The sequence below is a fragment of the Haliaeetus albicilla genome, chromosome 1, assembly GCF_947461875.1.
Source record: "Haliaeetus albicilla chromosome 1, bHalAlb1.1, whole genome shotgun sequence".
NCBI lineage: Eukaryota > Metazoa > Chordata > Aves > Accipitriformes > Accipitridae > Haliaeetus > Haliaeetus albicilla.
Window position 1 is genome coordinate 7,666,247 of NC_091483.1, and position 17,325 is coordinate 7,683,571.

Genomic DNA, 17,325 nt, shown 5'->3' on the forward strand with positions numbered 1-17,325 from the left:
TTTTGGTTTGGGTTATTTTTCCTAGCTGGTGATTTGTTTGACGGTTTTCTTCATCTGGAGCCAGTTCCAACCAGGAAGTTTCACAGTGACTGCAATTATTTATTAACTATATTTATTAGCTAAAAGCACCTGGCACAGCCCCGGGTCCTTGCAGTCTTGCAGTTGCAGCTTTGCCTCTTCCATGCGTTTGCCTCAGCAGAAGGCCAGAGCTGGTATCCTAAACCTCCACCCAGGACGAAGATGCCGGCAGGACATTCGCCTGCCTGTTGCCTTGAGAACTGCAACCGTACGCCCAGGGAACGACAAACTTCATCACAACTTCCTACAGCCAGTCGTCTCAAAGGAGCAACCACTCCATTTGACATCGTGGGCTCAAACTGTCACCTCTTCTCCATGTCCCCCTCCCCAAAATGTTGCTTTCTGGGAGGCCAGGCTGAAAGTGACCCTCTGTGAAAACATTTTGGGAACTTTCTTTGCTCTGCTTTTACCCAGATACTGCTCTTCTTGCCACGTTCCGGATGCCAGATACGTTGTTGGTGTTACAGCTGCCTCAGTGCTTTTGTGGGGAAGAACCTGTCACGTAGGGAAAGTCAAGTGGATTTTCTTTCCTACAGAGGCTCAGCCTGACCCCAAATTAACAGTGTCAGGAAGGGGACAAGGGAAAAACTGCCGATTCTGTTGTAAGGCAGATCCCCAGTAGGAAAGGGGTCTTCCTCAGCCAGGGACGCTGCAGGTGTGGAGCGACCCCAGGGCTGCGTGGGGGCTGCCATGAGCACGGTAGAGCCGTGCAGATCTCTTTCTTGAGTCCATACACCCCGATTTTTGTTGGGTGTTGACGACTCTTCGTCGGGCCTCGACTGGAAGGAGCCGCGTTGCTCTACTGACGGAGCTTGCTCTGGTGTCTGCCCACCCCGGCTCCCTCGAAATGGGGCCGCGGTGCCCTCCGACCCGTCCCTGGAACTGCGCCCTTCAGAGCTGTTCTTTTTCTGAAGCTTTGTGCCTTTCCGCATCGCTGTTTGTTTATGTTTCTCTAACACTATACAGCGCTTTAAGCTGCGCTTTTATTTTCCTTGCTGAATCGCTGCGGTCCCTCCGCTCTGCCCCCTGACTATTTTTCCCCGGCGGATTCTCTTAAATCTCTGTTAAACCAAAAGCAGGACGTTTTCTTCTCCTGATAGAAGGGGAAGATCTGTTTGGGTTTCTTAGCCCTTTTTTTGAACTGTCCCGTTCCCCCCTCCCACCCCGGGATGGTGTCCCATCTCCCCCCGCCCCAGCCGTGCATAGTGGTACGGCCCGCGGCGATAACCTGACGGCCGCGTTAACCGGAAGCGCTTAGCGGCAGCGGCCGGAAGCGGCGCCGGTTTGTTTCTGGTCGGACTTCCCCGAGGGCTGCACGCGCCTCCCGCTGGCCCCGCCAACAGAGCAGCTCATGGCTTTCAACTTCGGGGCGACGGCGGGCGCCGGGGCCGCCAACCCGACCGGTGAGCGCGGAGGGTACCGGGCGGCGGCGCCAGGAGCCGGGGCGGGGCGGGCGGAGGGGTGGGTGGGGCGGAGTCTTTTTCCCTCCTCGCGGCGCGGTAGCCGAGCCCCAACGGTCCTGGGCGCGCGTGCCCCCCCTCCCCACCAATGAGAGCCGCGGCCCCCTCAGCGGCGGCCAGGGGCGCGTGCCCCCCCACCAATGAGACCCGCGGCCCCCTCAGCGGCGGCCAGGGGCGCGTGCCCCCCCACCAATGAGACCCGCGGCCCCCTCAGCGGCGGCCAGGGGCGCGTGCCCCCCCCACCAGTGAGACCCGCGGCGGCCAGGGGCGCGTGCCCCCCCCCCAATGAGACCCGCGACTCCCTCAGAGGCGGCGAGGGGCGCGTGCCCCCCTTCCTTTTCTGTCAGCGCCATCCGCAGTCCCTCAGCGGCGGCGGGAAGCCCGGTCCCCGCCGGTCTCCGTTGAGTGCGGAGCGCCATGGGCACGGCCGCGCGGAGCTGTCCTCGGCGGGGCTTTGGCGGGGACGGGTGTGGCCGGGGACGGGGCCGTGGCCGTCTCGTCTCGCCTTTTCTCGGCGGAACCGGTGAGATGCGAGCTCCCCCGCTAGTTTTCTCCCGCCCGCCTTCGGTCAAACGCTGTCCCCACCGTACCGGCCGGGTTTTGTTGGGTTTTTGTCTTTCTCCCGCGTGAACAGTTCCTGCGCGGTGGTGGCGGGTCCGTGTCGGGAGGTGTCCAGGGCTTGATGCTGGCGAAAGAAGAGTCAGTTGCTCTGAGGGCGCTTGTGATGTGTTGATGCACGGTGGTGCCTGTTTAATACTGCCAGGTCACTCAGATCATCGCTTTTGATTGCAGTCATGTTCCTGTTTGGATGAGATGCTCTTGGAAGTTAATTTTAGAGCAGTGTAAAAGATAGTGCTTAACTTGTAAAGGAAGGAGGACTTTTTTCCCTCTTACTGTTTTGCTGCTGTCAATGGACTGTCAGTCTTGGTGAAATGCAAGCCAGAGCCTTCCTTACTCTCACTGAGTAAAATAATTCTTTGTTGGCTTTCAGAGCAGACAGTAAGTCCTTTGGACAGGGCTTACCTTCGCTGCAGTTAGCCTGGACTATACTGTGTGGTCTTTCACTCTGACTCTGGCTGGTTTAGACCAAGACTTTCTGGCCCCATCTTAAATAAAGACGATCTTGTACTGCTTGTACGCTGTTAGAAGGTTTATTGTGCTTGCAGAGCAGTATGAGAGGGAATTCTGGGATCACACCCCAGGACTGCCTGTTGCCTGTCTGTCCATCTAGTATGAACCTGTTCTCGGCTATTTCTGGGGAGGGAGTCGGGGAGCTGCTGTATTAGCTTTTTTCTTAGTGCTGGAAAAACTGGATGCATCTGGTAAGTTACCAGCAAGCGCTGGACTAGACAGATTTTGCAAATATAACTTGAATAAGTCTGCCCTGGAGTATTTGAGGCACGCATGGTGCCTCAGCTGCTGGAGGTGTATTTTGTGTTTATTCTGCTATCGCTGCTCATATGTGGGTATGGTATTAGCATGAAGATAGTTTATTCTTGCCTTCCTGATAGCATGTGAAATAATTATGCTACTGTCAGCTACATTAGTACAGATGCAGCTGTATCAAGCAGTCTTAGGCAGTTAAAAATTACTCTTAACAGGAATGTTGAATCACGTGGATGTTTTCATGTATAACTTTGAACTAAGATGGAAAAATGTTAGCTGCTTTATATGCAGTATAGTTGAAAAATAAGATGCTCACAGCAGTGATGTGGGGAGAGTGGGTTAAACAGGAAGCTTTTAACTGTCCTCCTTATGTTCAATAAATAATGTTTAATGCCAGTTAATATCTTACTGTTGTTTTTAACTATACGTGTCTTGTCCATGGTGATGGAAAAATTTTTTAGCTTTTCTTTCCTGAACCTACCTTTTACTTGGAACTAATGTTACCTTGCTCTTTTTCTGCTTCCCGCTTGTCAGGATTTGGTGGGCTTGAAACTACAAACTCCACTGCCAGTGGGTTTAATTTTGGGGGTTTCGGATTAACTGCTAATCCTGCAGTGAATTTTAATATTGGGAATTTCGGTGTTTCCACTACCTCAACTCCACCATTCAATTTTGGTAACAGTCTGGCAAGTGCAGGTAGATAATGCATAAATACTTGTTCTGTAATAAATGTTAATAGCAGGGGTCCAAGAATTGCATTCCTAACTGAGAATCTGTGTTTAGTACTAATATTCATATCCAGTGAAGACTGGAGACAAAAGCTCTGAAAGTGGAATGGGTTTGAGAGCCATAGGCTTGTAGGGGTTTTTTTCCGATTAAATTCTCAAGAAATAGCTGTTGAGGAAAAATGACCATGCACCAAATGCTCAGTCTCTGAAGTGGAAATGAATTGTGGTAACCTACCAGTCTGACCTAGTCTAAAATTGAGCCTCGATTACCTAGCAAAATGGCAACATCAATTCCCCCTTTAGATCCAGGCAATCAGGAACAATTGCAGAGCTGGTCCCTAATGCCACGTTTCTTGACATGAGATTCTTGGACTACTGCAGTCATGTTTTTTCATCTACCCCTGTGTCTCCTCATTGGCCTTCCGTTGGCTGTCATGAATGCACTACACCTCAATAGTTTCTGTGGAGAAACAAATTTTATACGATCAGCACAAAATGAGCAGCCCTCGCTGTGATCTCTGTTTCCTAAATGCCATTCTGTACCCTGAAATAGCACGCATCCCAGGCTCTCGTTAAGAGATTCTCTATGCTTGTGGGAGGGTCTTGTGTGTGATGTGGGTGCTGGGTATTGATTAAGAAAACGGTTCATGGCCCCATGTAGATCCATCAGTTCTGAGCGATCAGCTGATACAATTTCAAGTTAAATCTTTTCCATTTCATATAAAAATGCTTAACTGTATGGATTTCTAATGCTTTTACTCATGTAGAATTAGCCTGTGGGGTCTTGTTGCCGCTGCTCGTATAGGAATTATATTCATTCCACAGCGTCATTGTTCCCTGTCTTAGCATACTCTTACCTGTTCTGTGCACTCGAGGGATCTGGTTTTGTTTTTATTTGGTATGAATGCTATTGGGCTGCATTTCTTTAGCTGAATTTGAACTACTCCAGAAGAGAACTTGGATACTTAATTTTGTTTAGCAATTTGCACTCTTAGATCCTTTTTCAAGAGAGGATGACTAAATTTACTGTGAGTACAAAACTACCAAAAAATTGTGCCATCTGATGGTACTCCTGCTAGGGTTTCTCCCTTGCTGGTAGGACTGAAACTTGAACGTTACAGGGAACAACTTATTATATCTGCTCACATTCAGATGTTTGCTGAATGAAAATTAAAAGCGATTGCATGTTAACTTCGGTTTAAGCTGTTTATTTTGTATGTATACAAGAGGACGGTAAGTGTAGTAGGTCTAAAGAGACTTTTTTTTTTTTGCTATTGATGTGCGAGTCAGCAATGGCAGCGTCTTTTTGACAAATCCTTTGTAGCAGACTGTCTTTCTTCATTTGAACACATGTAAGAACAGCTTGAAACAGAGAGAACTTACTTTTCCAGGGCTAGTCAGAAGTCCGCAGGCTGCACTTTGGGCCAGTGGTGCACTGGCACCACCCTAGCAAAGTGATGGTGCCATGGCATCCAGCACCTGTGCAGCATCATGCACTGGGAGGCTCTCTGGGCTGGTAGCACCTGTCTCAGCATGGCTGCCCTGCATTGGGGCACCTCTTCTAAGGGGGCAAATGGGAAGATGGGTTTCTTGGGGCTTTCTCTGGCACTGTGGAGCTCAGGCCCTCACTTAGGTCTGCTCCTGCTGGCCAGTGACTGGTCATCCTGAAAATCTGTGGAACGCTGATTGCTTTTGCACCCGTCTTCCTCTGATAGTGGTTGAACCTCAAAATGAGATTTAATGGGGGGGATGATAGGGAAACTAGGCTTAAAAAAAGCCTGCCTTGTAGGATTTTACCTGTGTGTAGAAAGAAATCATTGCTGTGAGAGCATTCCCATGTAAGCACAGCACTTCTGTGCACCCTAGCCTCAGGCTTTACTTGATTTGTTTCTTTTTTTGCTCTTAAGAGGTTAAGAACGTTTAAAAAGCTCATAAAACATGAGATTGTTTATTAAACACTTACCACCAACATTGACTAGAAGTATTCCTGAGAGTGAATCTAAGAAATACTTTTATTAGTTGTGTCTGTCACTAAGGAAAGCACTTCCTGCTGGTAGAGGAACAGGATGTTAGTTCACTGCTGCTTTTTTTTTATTTGCTTTCTTGACACACTGTAGATGTATTGGCTTTCTGGTTCATGTTTTCTCCCCCATTTCCTCGGACAATCAACTTGATACCCATGATCAATGTGAACTACATGCTTGTAACATAATACATCCATCTGTCAACATCTCTTCTCATAACACCCTTTGACACGTGCAATTTATTGTCATGTTATGCACAGCTGCCGCTTACAACATGCCGTCTGCCTTACTTGCAAACTTTGTTTGTTAGGTGCGTTTGGAGGATTTGGGACAACTACCACCGCTGCGGGACCAGCATTTAGTTTTTCCGCTCCCACCAATACAGGCACCAGTGGTAAGAGAGTACAAGTCTGAAAGTATTTGCTTTAGAATGAACCGTAGGGCATCAGCCCTTCACAACAATGTTTTGGATTGCACAGATACTCTTCTCCTCTTTTTCTCAAAAATTCTTTGCTTATTTCCCCAGGACTCTTTGGTGCTACCCAGAACAAAGGCTTTGGATTTGGTACTAGTTTTGGCACAGGAACTGGAACTGGCTTGGGTAGTGGGTTGGGAACTGGGCTAGGCTTTGGAGGCTTCGGTACCCAGCAGCAACAGACCAGTAAGTATGGCCTTCTCCTGGCTTACCCCTTCCTTAGCGTGGAAAGCATGAGACTGCAACAGGCGCACAAGTATTGGGACGGAAGTATATTGTAAAAGGAGCCTTTTACACTTATCACTTGATTGATGGAGACTTCTCAGAAATTTGGCTTTTGAAATGCCTACATTTGCAGCCCTTGTCTTTTTCTTTAAACTACAGCTCAAGCAAATTTCTGAGCTTCACCCTTTAGTTCCCAATGAGATTCACCCCTTTGGTTTGGCAGCCGTAGGAAGAATAGTTACAGAATTGATGTTGGCATTCATGGCATTACTAGAAAGGGGAGAAAAACAGCATTGAGTTTAGTTTAAATGTGAGTTGGATAATGACCAGCAGCAGGCTCTAAGTCCACTGAAATTATAATAACAAATCTACCCTTCAGATTTAGAAATTGAAGGTGCCAGATGATGTTATGGGTGAATATAGACATCTCATTTAAAGAAAAAATAATACATCTTTTCTTCTAACTCAGCATTCAGGAACTTCTGTTGCTGATGGTGTAAAAAGACACTTTTAAAAAACGTTGTAATGATTTATTTATTCTCTGCATTTATTTTGCTTCTCAAAATGTGAAAAGACGTGATACGAATGATACACAGATGGTACATGTTAGCAAGCGAGTCTGTCTTGGTGAAGGAGTTCATTTGTTTTTCTTGATCCAACACAGCATTAGGAAGCGGCTTGTTCAGCCAGCCTGCTCAGACACCCGCCCAGTCAAACCAGCTCATCAATACAGCCAGTGCCCTCTCAGCTCCGACACTCTTAGGAGATGAGAGAGATGCTATTTTGGCAAAATGGAATCAGCTTCAGGCCTTCTGGGGAACAGGCAAAGGTTACTTCAACAATAACATCGCTCCAGTGGAGTTCACGCAGGAAAATCCCTTTTGCAGGTTTAAGGTATGGAATTGTTCAACGGCCCACAAACAGTTCTGAGGCAGTTACTCTGCTTGCTGAGTGTCCGAGTATCTCATGAGTGTTGAATCAGATTTTGTTACTGTTAAGAGTGTTCTGAAGCAGTATTTTTCCAGGTAATGTACACAACTGATGTATGCTAATTAAAAGGTTTGAAGATGTATAGATGCTGGGAATCTGGGTGGTGTTGAGGTACTACGTAATGAGTGCCTATGTGGGTCATGAAACTAACCTTTTCATACGATAGCATTTAGGCTAGTATGTGTGTAGTTGGAGCAGATATCTGGAAATGAATTTTAATGTGTATTTGTTTAGGTTACAGTATTAGAGAAACTACTTAAAATGACCTTCACATCTGAAAGAAACTGTTAACATCTGGAATAAGAACTTCAGGGTCTGTCTTCATTGCTTTGCCTACATTAGAAAAACCCTCTATGAACCTGGCCTGTGCATACCATTTTAAATACACCAGCCTTCAGCTTTCCTCTACCTTTATCCTTGCCAGTGCTGAAGCTGACTCCATTCTGTGTATTACATTGTTAGCAGTTCCATATCTTACTTTTCATGTCAAGAAAGAATATGTGGCTTTTCATCCTCTGGAAATCTCACGCCTGCTGACTTTCTTGATAAGCTGCAGACTTGAAAGTGGATTTGGGTCAGGCATGGTGATACCCTCCTTTGCCAAGCTGATTCTTTGAAGTGCAAACTTTCTAACCTGAATGTAGGTTAATACCTAATTAAGACTAGTTTTTATTATGCACATCGTGACACTTCTTATAAAACTTTGCTGCAACTGAGTGCGTGCATAACAAATGCTTGGCTTCTGTTGCATTACCTTCTTAGGTGTTACCTTAAATATTTTGTTGATAATGCACCTGAAAGCTTACGTTCTTGTAAGTTGTTGCCTGAAATGGCTTTAGAGTTTTCTGGGCTTCGAAAAATTGCAAAGTGTAAGTTATGTGATGGAAAATCAGTTATTTTACAGTTTCATTTACCAAAAGGAGAAGTTTTCCTTTCAAGCTAGACAATGCCACGTACTAGGTTTCCTTTTGTCCCTGTGACTTGAGTATTACTAATGCCATTACAAGTTCACATACTTTAAGTGCAATACTGAAAAGTACAATATATGTCAGCAATGGTGGATGCCTAGGAAAAATAGCGGAGAAGTTGCTGGCACAGGTATTGGAGCAAAGCATCGTAAGCTAGTTCGGTTTATTGCCTCTGCAAGCATCAGACACCTGATAAGAATGAAGCATTACCCAAAGGGTTTCACAGGTATTCAGGGAATCCACTTGTACACAATTCCAGCTCTAGAACAAATGAAAAGCATGCAGCTCTTAACCAAGAGAAGTGTGCTTTGAAGGTATGTGATACAGGCTGTCACTTGAAGGACCACAACAAAGTAAAAAATCTGTTATAGTTTGAAAATACTTAATTGCATAAAGAAATAGTGAAAGATTTATTTATTTAAAACAGAAATACAGGAGGAGTCATGTCTGTGTGGTCTTAGTACTAGTTGGCATGTAATGAGATTTAGTCTTCTGTGTACTGGCAAGTCTTTCCCCACAGCGTGGGCCTCTTTCACAACTATGCAAGTGAAAGGCATGTGCTAAAACCCAGATTATTTCTTAGCTGTCACTGTTGTGCTCCATGACAGGACAGCCCAACCAAAGGAGGCTGATTCTGCAAGGCTCACCATTGCAGGGAATTACCTTCTGCTGCCAAAGACCAGGCTCTTGGGCACATCCCCAGCTCATTTCTCTCTTCAGTTGAACTTACAGAAGGGGAGAGGTGCAAGTCACCCACGTGCATGGGGTGTCAGGACTTAAAAAGCACCCGCTGTCCACCGTGTCACCAGTGATACGTTGGTGTGACAGTTCATAGGCAAGATGAGATGAAAACTGCTGCTCTGCTTTTGCTTATAATGAGCTAACAGCTTAGATCTTTCTTACAAGTCATGTGGAGTTTACACCGGAGCCAACAAGATTGTTTTTTTTTCAAACAGGGAAAGCATGCTGTTGCTTAGCACAGATGGCAGCAAGTGTTCCTGTATTAGATTATGATGTTGAATTAAACATCGAACCTTACCTACAGCTTTATCACAGCAAGGATAAAGATAACATTAAACTTTATAAGCAATTGTACAAAAAAACCCGTGACACTTGCTAACACAGGGAAAATTGGCTGTCCCAAATTCTGGTGTGAGAAGCTTACTTGATGCATGTCTTAGCTAGTAGAAAAACTCTGTGTCCGTGTTTTGACTTGTACTGCTTGGCAAACTGTCTGGATCTACAGTAGGAAAATGCTAAGACATCCATAAAGATTTATGGCTGGCTTATCTTTCAATTAGGTAATGTCAGTAACTGTTTTGCAAGGTTGTAAAATTTTTCTGGAACTCTAGTAATTTTTCTATATTCAGGTCTGGTCCTCTCGTTCTTTTTGCAACTTAGAAAAAGTGTAGATTCGTAAAATGTTCCTGATTGATATCAGCTCTGAAGTAGCATATAAATACCCTGCTGAGTTGGTATCTCCCAATCCATAGCTTTTTTTTTGCTTTTTTTTTTTTAAGATGGGGAATGGATACTTAGAGAACTTCTTGTAAAAATCTGAACTGTTTCATAAGCTACTCTAGTGGTGGCCTTGTGAGAGAACGTTTTAAAAGGGGATTGATTTTATGTTTCTGCATCTCTGAATGTGTTGTAACTTAAATTTTGAACCAGTTGCTCTAAAAATTGAGGGGTTTTGCCCCTCCTCTTCACACCACTTAAATATGCTTTTGCTAAGTAATATATCCCCAGTTTTTGTTTGTTCATTTGCAGGCTGTGGGTTACAGTTTAATGCCCAACAACAAAGATGAAGATGGCCTTGTGGTCTTAGTCTTTAACAGAAAAGAAGTAGATATTCGAAGCCAGCAGCAGCAGCTCGTAGAATCACTACACAAAATTCTGGGAGGAAACCAGACCCTCACTGTCAACGTAGAAGGTGTTAAAACGATGCCAGATGACCAGTATGTGAATTTTACATGGTTTTGCCTTTTTATCTGGTATTGCATGCTATAAAGGGTTAGCGCTTAGTCTACTCTGTCTCCCTTTCTCCTTGATTTTAGATCTGTTCATCCTGAGTTTGCTTTTGTGTCTTTCATTTCTTCATGTTGCTTTTTTTTAAGGTCTTAATTCCAGTATCTTTTCTGTTTATGTTACTGCTTGCTTTTGCTGGAGTGCACAGCTGAGAACCTCAGCTCTGTTCAGGAAATAGGCTTCTCCAGACCTTGCTCAGCTGCAGAAGTTGGAGATGAGGATGTTAACCATGAGGGTGGGATAAATACTTAGTATTGTAGGAGCTGTGAGGTATTCTTCACTTGGTCATGCATAAGGCAGAAGGGCATTGGGGTGTATAGTAACAGTGTCTTTACAGTGTTCTGTATCGCAGATGTTTGTTTTGGTGGGAAAGCTGTTCCATGGCTAGTTGAGCTGGCTCATTCTGTGTGTGTTATATCAGAGTGCTGTCTGCTTTGACTTGTTTGGGGGCCTCGGGCTAGTCTGCCTGAAGTACTTCAGCACACTGACATTTCTGCTTCTTACTTCCCCACAGTTGTTCATTCTGTTTTAAAGGCCAAAGGTTTTAGGTTATTCTTAATGTAGTACTAGTATCACCATATAATATGGTTGTTAAAACTGGGGGGCAGAGTGTAGTTTTGTAGGCTATTTACAGCTTTTCTCTTTCTGCCTTGCTGTGTTAAACCCTGCACTTACTAGTACTTTATATCTCTGTTAGCTGAAGTAAGTTAACAATCAGCTGGAAGAAGCGGTAGCTGTGATTTAGGTTTTTCTTCATCGTGTTAGTTTCTATACAGTGCTGATCTTTATCTGACAATATGAATTTTGTCTTGCTCAGGACAGAAGTGATAATTTATGTTGTTGAGCGCTCGCCCAATGGTACTTCGAGGAGAGTTCCTGCGACAACTCTCTATGCCCACTTCGAACAAGCCAACATAAAATCGTCCCTGCAGCAGCTGGGGGTCAGCCTCTCCATGGCCAGAACAGAGCTTTCCCCAGCACAAGTCAAACAGCTCCTGCAGAACCCTCCTGCTGGTACGTGGTCTGGGGCTGCACAGGGGTGCGTTTGGGCCTCTTCTGGGGCTTTTTTGGGTCTCTGGGAAAAAGACAGGTGTTGCCCCACTGGAAAACACCTTTCAAAACTACAAGAGTTTACAAGGCACTCTGACATACTGATGTAGTGGTTTTAATTACAGCCGGTTTTCCCACTGAAGTGCAGTGTAGTCTACCAAGACAGTCATTATTTACCAGTAATATGCCACACAACACCATACTACATGATTTAGCTATCATAAATCATTGCAACTTATACATGAAAAAACAAGGGGGGGGCCTGTGTAATGATGGTTGGGCACAGCTCGTTAGTCCATGACTGAGAAGGAAGCTCAGTTTGTAGGCTGGCTAATCAAGCAGTAAGATGTGCAAGAAGAGGTGTTAGTGCTGAGCTCCAGAGAAGCAGTCACACCCTGAGAGATGAGTTTATGTATGAAGACAATAGGTTTTATGAGGAATTACCTGGAGTGTTGTGCAGTGAAAAATTTTATGGTAGCTGACTGTTCTGGTCTCCTCTTTAAGCTGGCCTGAAATGGTTAAATTACCAGCATTTTTGGTTTTTGGTGGGGGTTTTTTTTGGCATGTCTCTTTCTGGTCAGAAAGTCAATTGCTTCCCTATCAGTGTTGTCTTCCCTGCTCCCCCCCCCCCCCCCCAGCATACCTAGGTATGTGCATTTAATACAGTGATTTGATTTGCAGTGAGGTTTGGAGAATGTAATAACTTGCATCATGATGTTGATGTACCTGTACAATTAGACTGCTTTTATTTTATGATGTTACCTGATGAAGCAGTTCATGGCAAAACAAGCAACTCTTCTGTCAATAGATATAATCTTTAGACAAATCTTGTTAGGAACCATGATAATTTCTATTGGGATTATTTTGCCCACTGGTTTGGTACTTTGATCACTTAATCACTGGTTTTTCTTTTTTATTTTTATTTTTTTAATACAATAAGCCACTTGAAGAGGGAAGATGACCCAAGTGTAGCATACAGTGGAAACAACAGGAATTTTTCCCCTTGATCTAGGGATTGTCTGATTTGATCACCTATGGGTTGTTCCTTTCCCATGCTTTCAAACCAGTAGAAGTGCTTGACAGCCTTTTGGACTGAACTGACTGCCAGAGTTCAGGACCAAGACTTTTAAGAAGTACCCTTGTTTAATTAACCTTAATTTGTATAACAGTCATTCAGGTTAGCAAAGTTCATAGAGTGTGTGTATTTCCTAGGATCTTTCCTGCTTAACAGCTGTAAGATATGATATCTATTCAGATCTATCCATACTAAAAACTTGTTTGTCTGTTTTTTTTAAGGTGTTGATCCTATTATATGGGAACAAGCCAAAGTTGATAATCCTGATCCTGACAAGTAAGTCCAGTAGTCCATCTGAGTATTACAAAAAGACTAGGAAAAGAGAGAAATAAATAATATTGTGTAGTACCCTTCAGGTAACTTGTAAGAAACTTATTAGAAAATAACTTTGTCAAGTGCTGATCTCAATTGAAGCAGTGAGTATTACTAGAAATGCCTGTATAATCCCTGTACCAATTTAGGTCCTTAAGGGTTGTCAGGATAAAGAGCCTTACTTGCATTATTTCACGTTGTGGTGTCATCCATTCCATGGACTACTTGTTGTGACTTACTTTCTGCAACCATCGTGGGTTTTTTCTCTTTATTCCTGCAGCTTAAAGTGATGTACCCTTGTACCCTCCAGTGGTTACAGATAACTTTGGCTGATTTCTTTGTGAAAAAAAAAAAAAAACCAACAGGTGGTTAGGAATAGTGAGGACTCTAGAACTTAGCAAAACAAGATATGTTTACGTATTAATTTAATTTATAATAAGCCAAGATTATCTGTAACTTTATATTGGATTATATGAATAATTAGTAATCCGTACCACATGTCTAATATAAAAATGTGTTGTAAGAAATATTTGTATTCTTGTAGACTTATTCCTGTGCCAATGGTGGGTTTCAAGGAACTGTTGAGAAGATTGAAGGTCCAAGATCAGATGACCAAACAGCATCAAACTCGATTAGATGTAAGGCTTCTTATCTTTATCATGACTGCTTGCTTTTGACAAAGGATGTGCTATTAAATGAGCCTCCCCCCATGCCTCCTGTGTGTTGAAAACTGAAACTGCAACCATGTGCATGGGGCTGTGACTCTTCAATACTAATTCTTAATATATTCCTTAATTATATCTTTTGGCCAAAAACCGAGCAGTGTGTTTTGGCTTTCTTTTTTTCTTTTTTTTTTTTTTAGGTTCAACCTTGCTGTGTTGTTATAGGCTAATTCAAACCAGCTGAACAGAGTTGCACTGGCACAGACTCTAACTTAGGCACCCAGTTTTCTGATGCCTTCTGAAAATGCCAGCTGCATGTGAAAATAAATAGAAACCAGCACAGTAGAGGTCTAGCAAAAAGCTTTCTGGAAGCATCTTTAGTGAGGACGCTAAGTTGCTGGACTGAGTACTGGTTTGAAAATCCCGGTTTCAAATCAGGACTAATGTGTTCTGTTACCAGAAACTCTTATGACTTCCAACTGACTCCATCTCCTCTGCAGATAATATCAGAAGATATCAGTGAGCTGCAGAAAAACCAAACAACAACTATGGCAAAAATTGCACAGTACAAAAGGAAACTGATGGCGCTTTCTCACAGAACGTTACAGGTAACATGGGTAGTCTAAATAACTCATTCTGACACACAGTCTAGTGCCAGAAGACAAACTGAGAGGGGGCAGGATGGCCCGTGCAATCTTGTGCATGGCCAACATTGAAGATGAAATTCTGAGTTCATCTAAATGTTATTCATTTAAGTAGCAGGCAGAGCTGCTGGGGAAGGCTTCAGGTGCGCAGCATGTCTTGCTACTTTGGGAACCTTCTCTCTCACTTACTCAGAAGCTATGGGACTGCCCTGAGGTCTCGGAGCAGCGGACTAAATGACAGAACAAATCTGATGAGACATGCAGATGGGCTAGTGGGGAAGGAAATAGGCAAAGTCTTCTCTAATGAACCTCAAAGGCTTCTTTTGCAGGTGTTAATAAAGCAGGAGATCCAAAGGAAAAGCGGTTATGCCATTCAAGCAGATGAAGAGCAGCTTCGTGTACAGTTAGATACAATTCAGTGTGAACTTAACGCTCCTACGCAGTTCAAGGTGAGCAGTTAGTAGAACTTTGCCTACAACTGTTTTCTCCTCACAAAAGAATGTAAGTTTTCCAAACCATGCATATACATTTGTTGTGGAAAGCTTTCAGAAGAGAAGTCCAGCAGTGTTACTAGGTTGTTGTGTCATGCTCTTTGCTGCCTGCCTGACAGATATTTAAGTATTTTTGAGTCCTCAGAAGTATTGGAGTTGCTTGCCCTTTGCATGTCTTCAAAAAAAAAAAAAAAAAAAATTAAAAACGGAATGAGCAGCAATGCTTCCTGCCCTGGTGACTCAAGGAGTGCTACATGTTGGAGTTGTGACAAATGTAAATGAATTGTGTTTGATTTAAGCCTGTTTCTCCTCCCAGGGCAGACTGAATGAGCTCATGTCCCAAATCAGGATGCAAAACCACTTTGGAGCAGTGCGGGCTGAAGAGCGCTATTATATAGATGCAGACCTCTTAAGGGAAATCAAGCAAGTAAGTATTATTGAGTAGAATCCTGGGTGTCGTGGTTTAACCCCAGCCAGTAACTAAGCACCACGCAGCCGCTCACTCACTCCCCCCCCATCCAGTGGGATGGGGGAGAAAATCGGGAAAAGAAGTAAAACTCCTGGGTTGAGATAAGAACGGTTTAATAGAACAGAAAAGAAGAAACTAATAATGATAATGATAACACTAATAAAATGACAACAGTAGTAATAAAAGGATTGAAATGTACAAATGATGCGCAGGGCAATTGCTCACCACCCGCCGACCGACACCCAGCCAGTCCCCGAGCGGCGATTCCCCGCCCCCCCCCTTCCCAGTTCCTAAACTAGATGGGACGTCACATGGTATGGAATACACTGTTGGCCAGTTTGGGTCAGGTGCCCTGGCTGGGCATGAGAAGCTGAAAAATCCTTGACTCTAGTCTAAACACTACTGAGCAACAACTGAAAACATCAGTGTTACCAACATTCTTCACATACTGAACTCAAAACATAGCACTGTACCAGCTACTAGGAAGACAGTTAACTCTATCCCAGCTGAAACCAGGACACTGGGATACTCTTTGACCTTCATAATTTAAGCCAGCTACACGCTAACTTGGGAGATGTATCTAGAATGTCATGTTTTTGTGAAAGGATGAAGTCCTTTTTATTTTCTTGGTGACAGTGCATCCAAGTGTTGTACAAAACCACTCTACGCAGTTGCCACCAGCCATGGCACCTTTGAGAAATATTGCTTAAAATCTGTGAAGTTGAGCTATGCTTATGCTGGTTTTTAAACTGTGCAGCACCTGAAGCAGCAGCAAGAAGGCCTGAGTCACCTCATTAGCATTATAAAGGATGACTTGGAAGACATCAAACTTATAGAACATGGGCTGAATGAGAGCATTCCCATCAGAGGAGGAGTCTTCAGTTGACGTGGTGGATGCTGCTGGGCTTACATGGAACATGTTACTCAACTTCGTGGTTCACCTTCCAAGGCTAAAACTGTTGAGGTAAAATAAAACACGTATCTTCTAGGAGCAATGGTATTTTGGCTGTTATAAATCTTTAGAATTAGCAAAGCCTCTTCTAAGCTTTTGAACTTGACCTTTGGAAGGTTTATATTTTATAAAGCTGTATATGCTTTAATAAAAGAAGAAAAACTGAATCTGTTCAGATACTGTTTTACTATAAAACTATATGTACTATTGTACATTTTTTCTTTTTTCTTTTTTTTTTTTTTTACAACAGCATTGTCCTAGAAATGCAGTGCCAAGGGAATTGTTCCACTTGTGACTTGGTTTGTGGAAAGCTTAGCCTGTTTTCATGTTTTTGTCAAAACAATCAAGTAACATCATTATTTAAACAGCTAACTTAAATCATTACAGATATGTATGTCACTATAACTATGTTGGTCTCTGCAGTACCAGTAGTTTACTGGGGCAAGCTACAGGAAGTTGATGTTTCCAGTTTCTATCCTTCCTTTGGACTGCAAGGAATGGAAGGTGATATTTTGTCGCTCTACAGATGTGAATTATAAAAAGCTTTGCTGCCCCTTAAATAACAACAGAATGTCCAGATGTTGTCTTCTGCCTTTTTTTAATTGCTGTAGCGTAATAAATTCAGTCTGACTTTGTAATAACTTGTGCATGCTCTTGGTTTTTTCTCAGCTACATCAGCAAAGCAGTGAAACTGCTAACAACTCTGGGTTAATGCACTTCACTCTCTGCCACCCACTGCAGGTAACAGGCTATCAAACCTGATGCCCCAGAGCTGCTGCCAAACTAAAACACAAGGTCCTGTCCCTTAGATCCTACATGGTACCAAGTACTGCAGAGGAGTTGGCTACTACATGAATTGGAGAGACAGCTTTTCCACCACCTCCCTGCCCCCTGAGCTTGCCTTTTTTTTTTTTCTTCATTACAAAAGTCACTGAAAATAACTGAAACAGAAATACATTATGCTCTGCAGTAGGAGTTTGTACAGCAGAAACACCTCGAACACAGTAGTGACAGAATCCTTTTGTTCATTAGCCACACAAAAAAACCAACCTTCCATTCACAAAATTTGAAAGATAGAAGAAGAGAAACATAGCCTTAACATGCTAAAGCCTGTATTGTGCATCAGAAAGAGTATTTTTGGAAGCACTATTCCATTACAATTGAAAAAAGCATACGTGGAGCTCCACTTAAGGGGAAAAAAGGATTACTTTATTTTTGGAAGCATTGTTCCCATTATTAAAATATCTCAAATGTGTAGTTCAGGCTCTAGCGGGAGCTGTTCTAAGAAATCAAATGAGGCTAGAATTC

General features: G+C 43.5%; 1 protein-coding gene across 2 annotated transcripts; it reads left to right on the forward strand.

The window, feature by feature from the left end:
- The first annotated feature begins 263 nt into the window (after positions 1-263).
- Positions 264-16,658, forward strand: NUP54 (nucleoporin 54). 2 transcript variants are annotated; one of them, XM_069776105.1, is made up of 13 exons: positions 264-1,481; positions 3,459-3,620; positions 5,987-6,070; positions 6,203-6,337; positions 7,041-7,270; positions 10,105-10,292; positions 11,180-11,376; positions 12,709-12,763; positions 13,344-13,437; positions 13,962-14,069; positions 14,435-14,554; positions 14,913-15,023; positions 15,823-16,658. In XM_069776105.1, exons 1-13 carry the CDS (start codon positions 1,430-1,432, stop codon positions 15,949-15,951), a joined length of 1,665 nt encoding a protein of 554 aa, XP_069632206.1. In that variant the 5' UTR covers positions 264-1,429; the 3' UTR covers positions 15,952-16,658. The 2 variants fall into 2 exon arrangements, with proteins under 2 accessions (XP_069632206.1, XP_069632294.1); XM_069776193.1 differs by lacking the exon at positions 3,459-3,620.
- Positions 16,659-17,325: the final 667 nt, after the last annotated feature.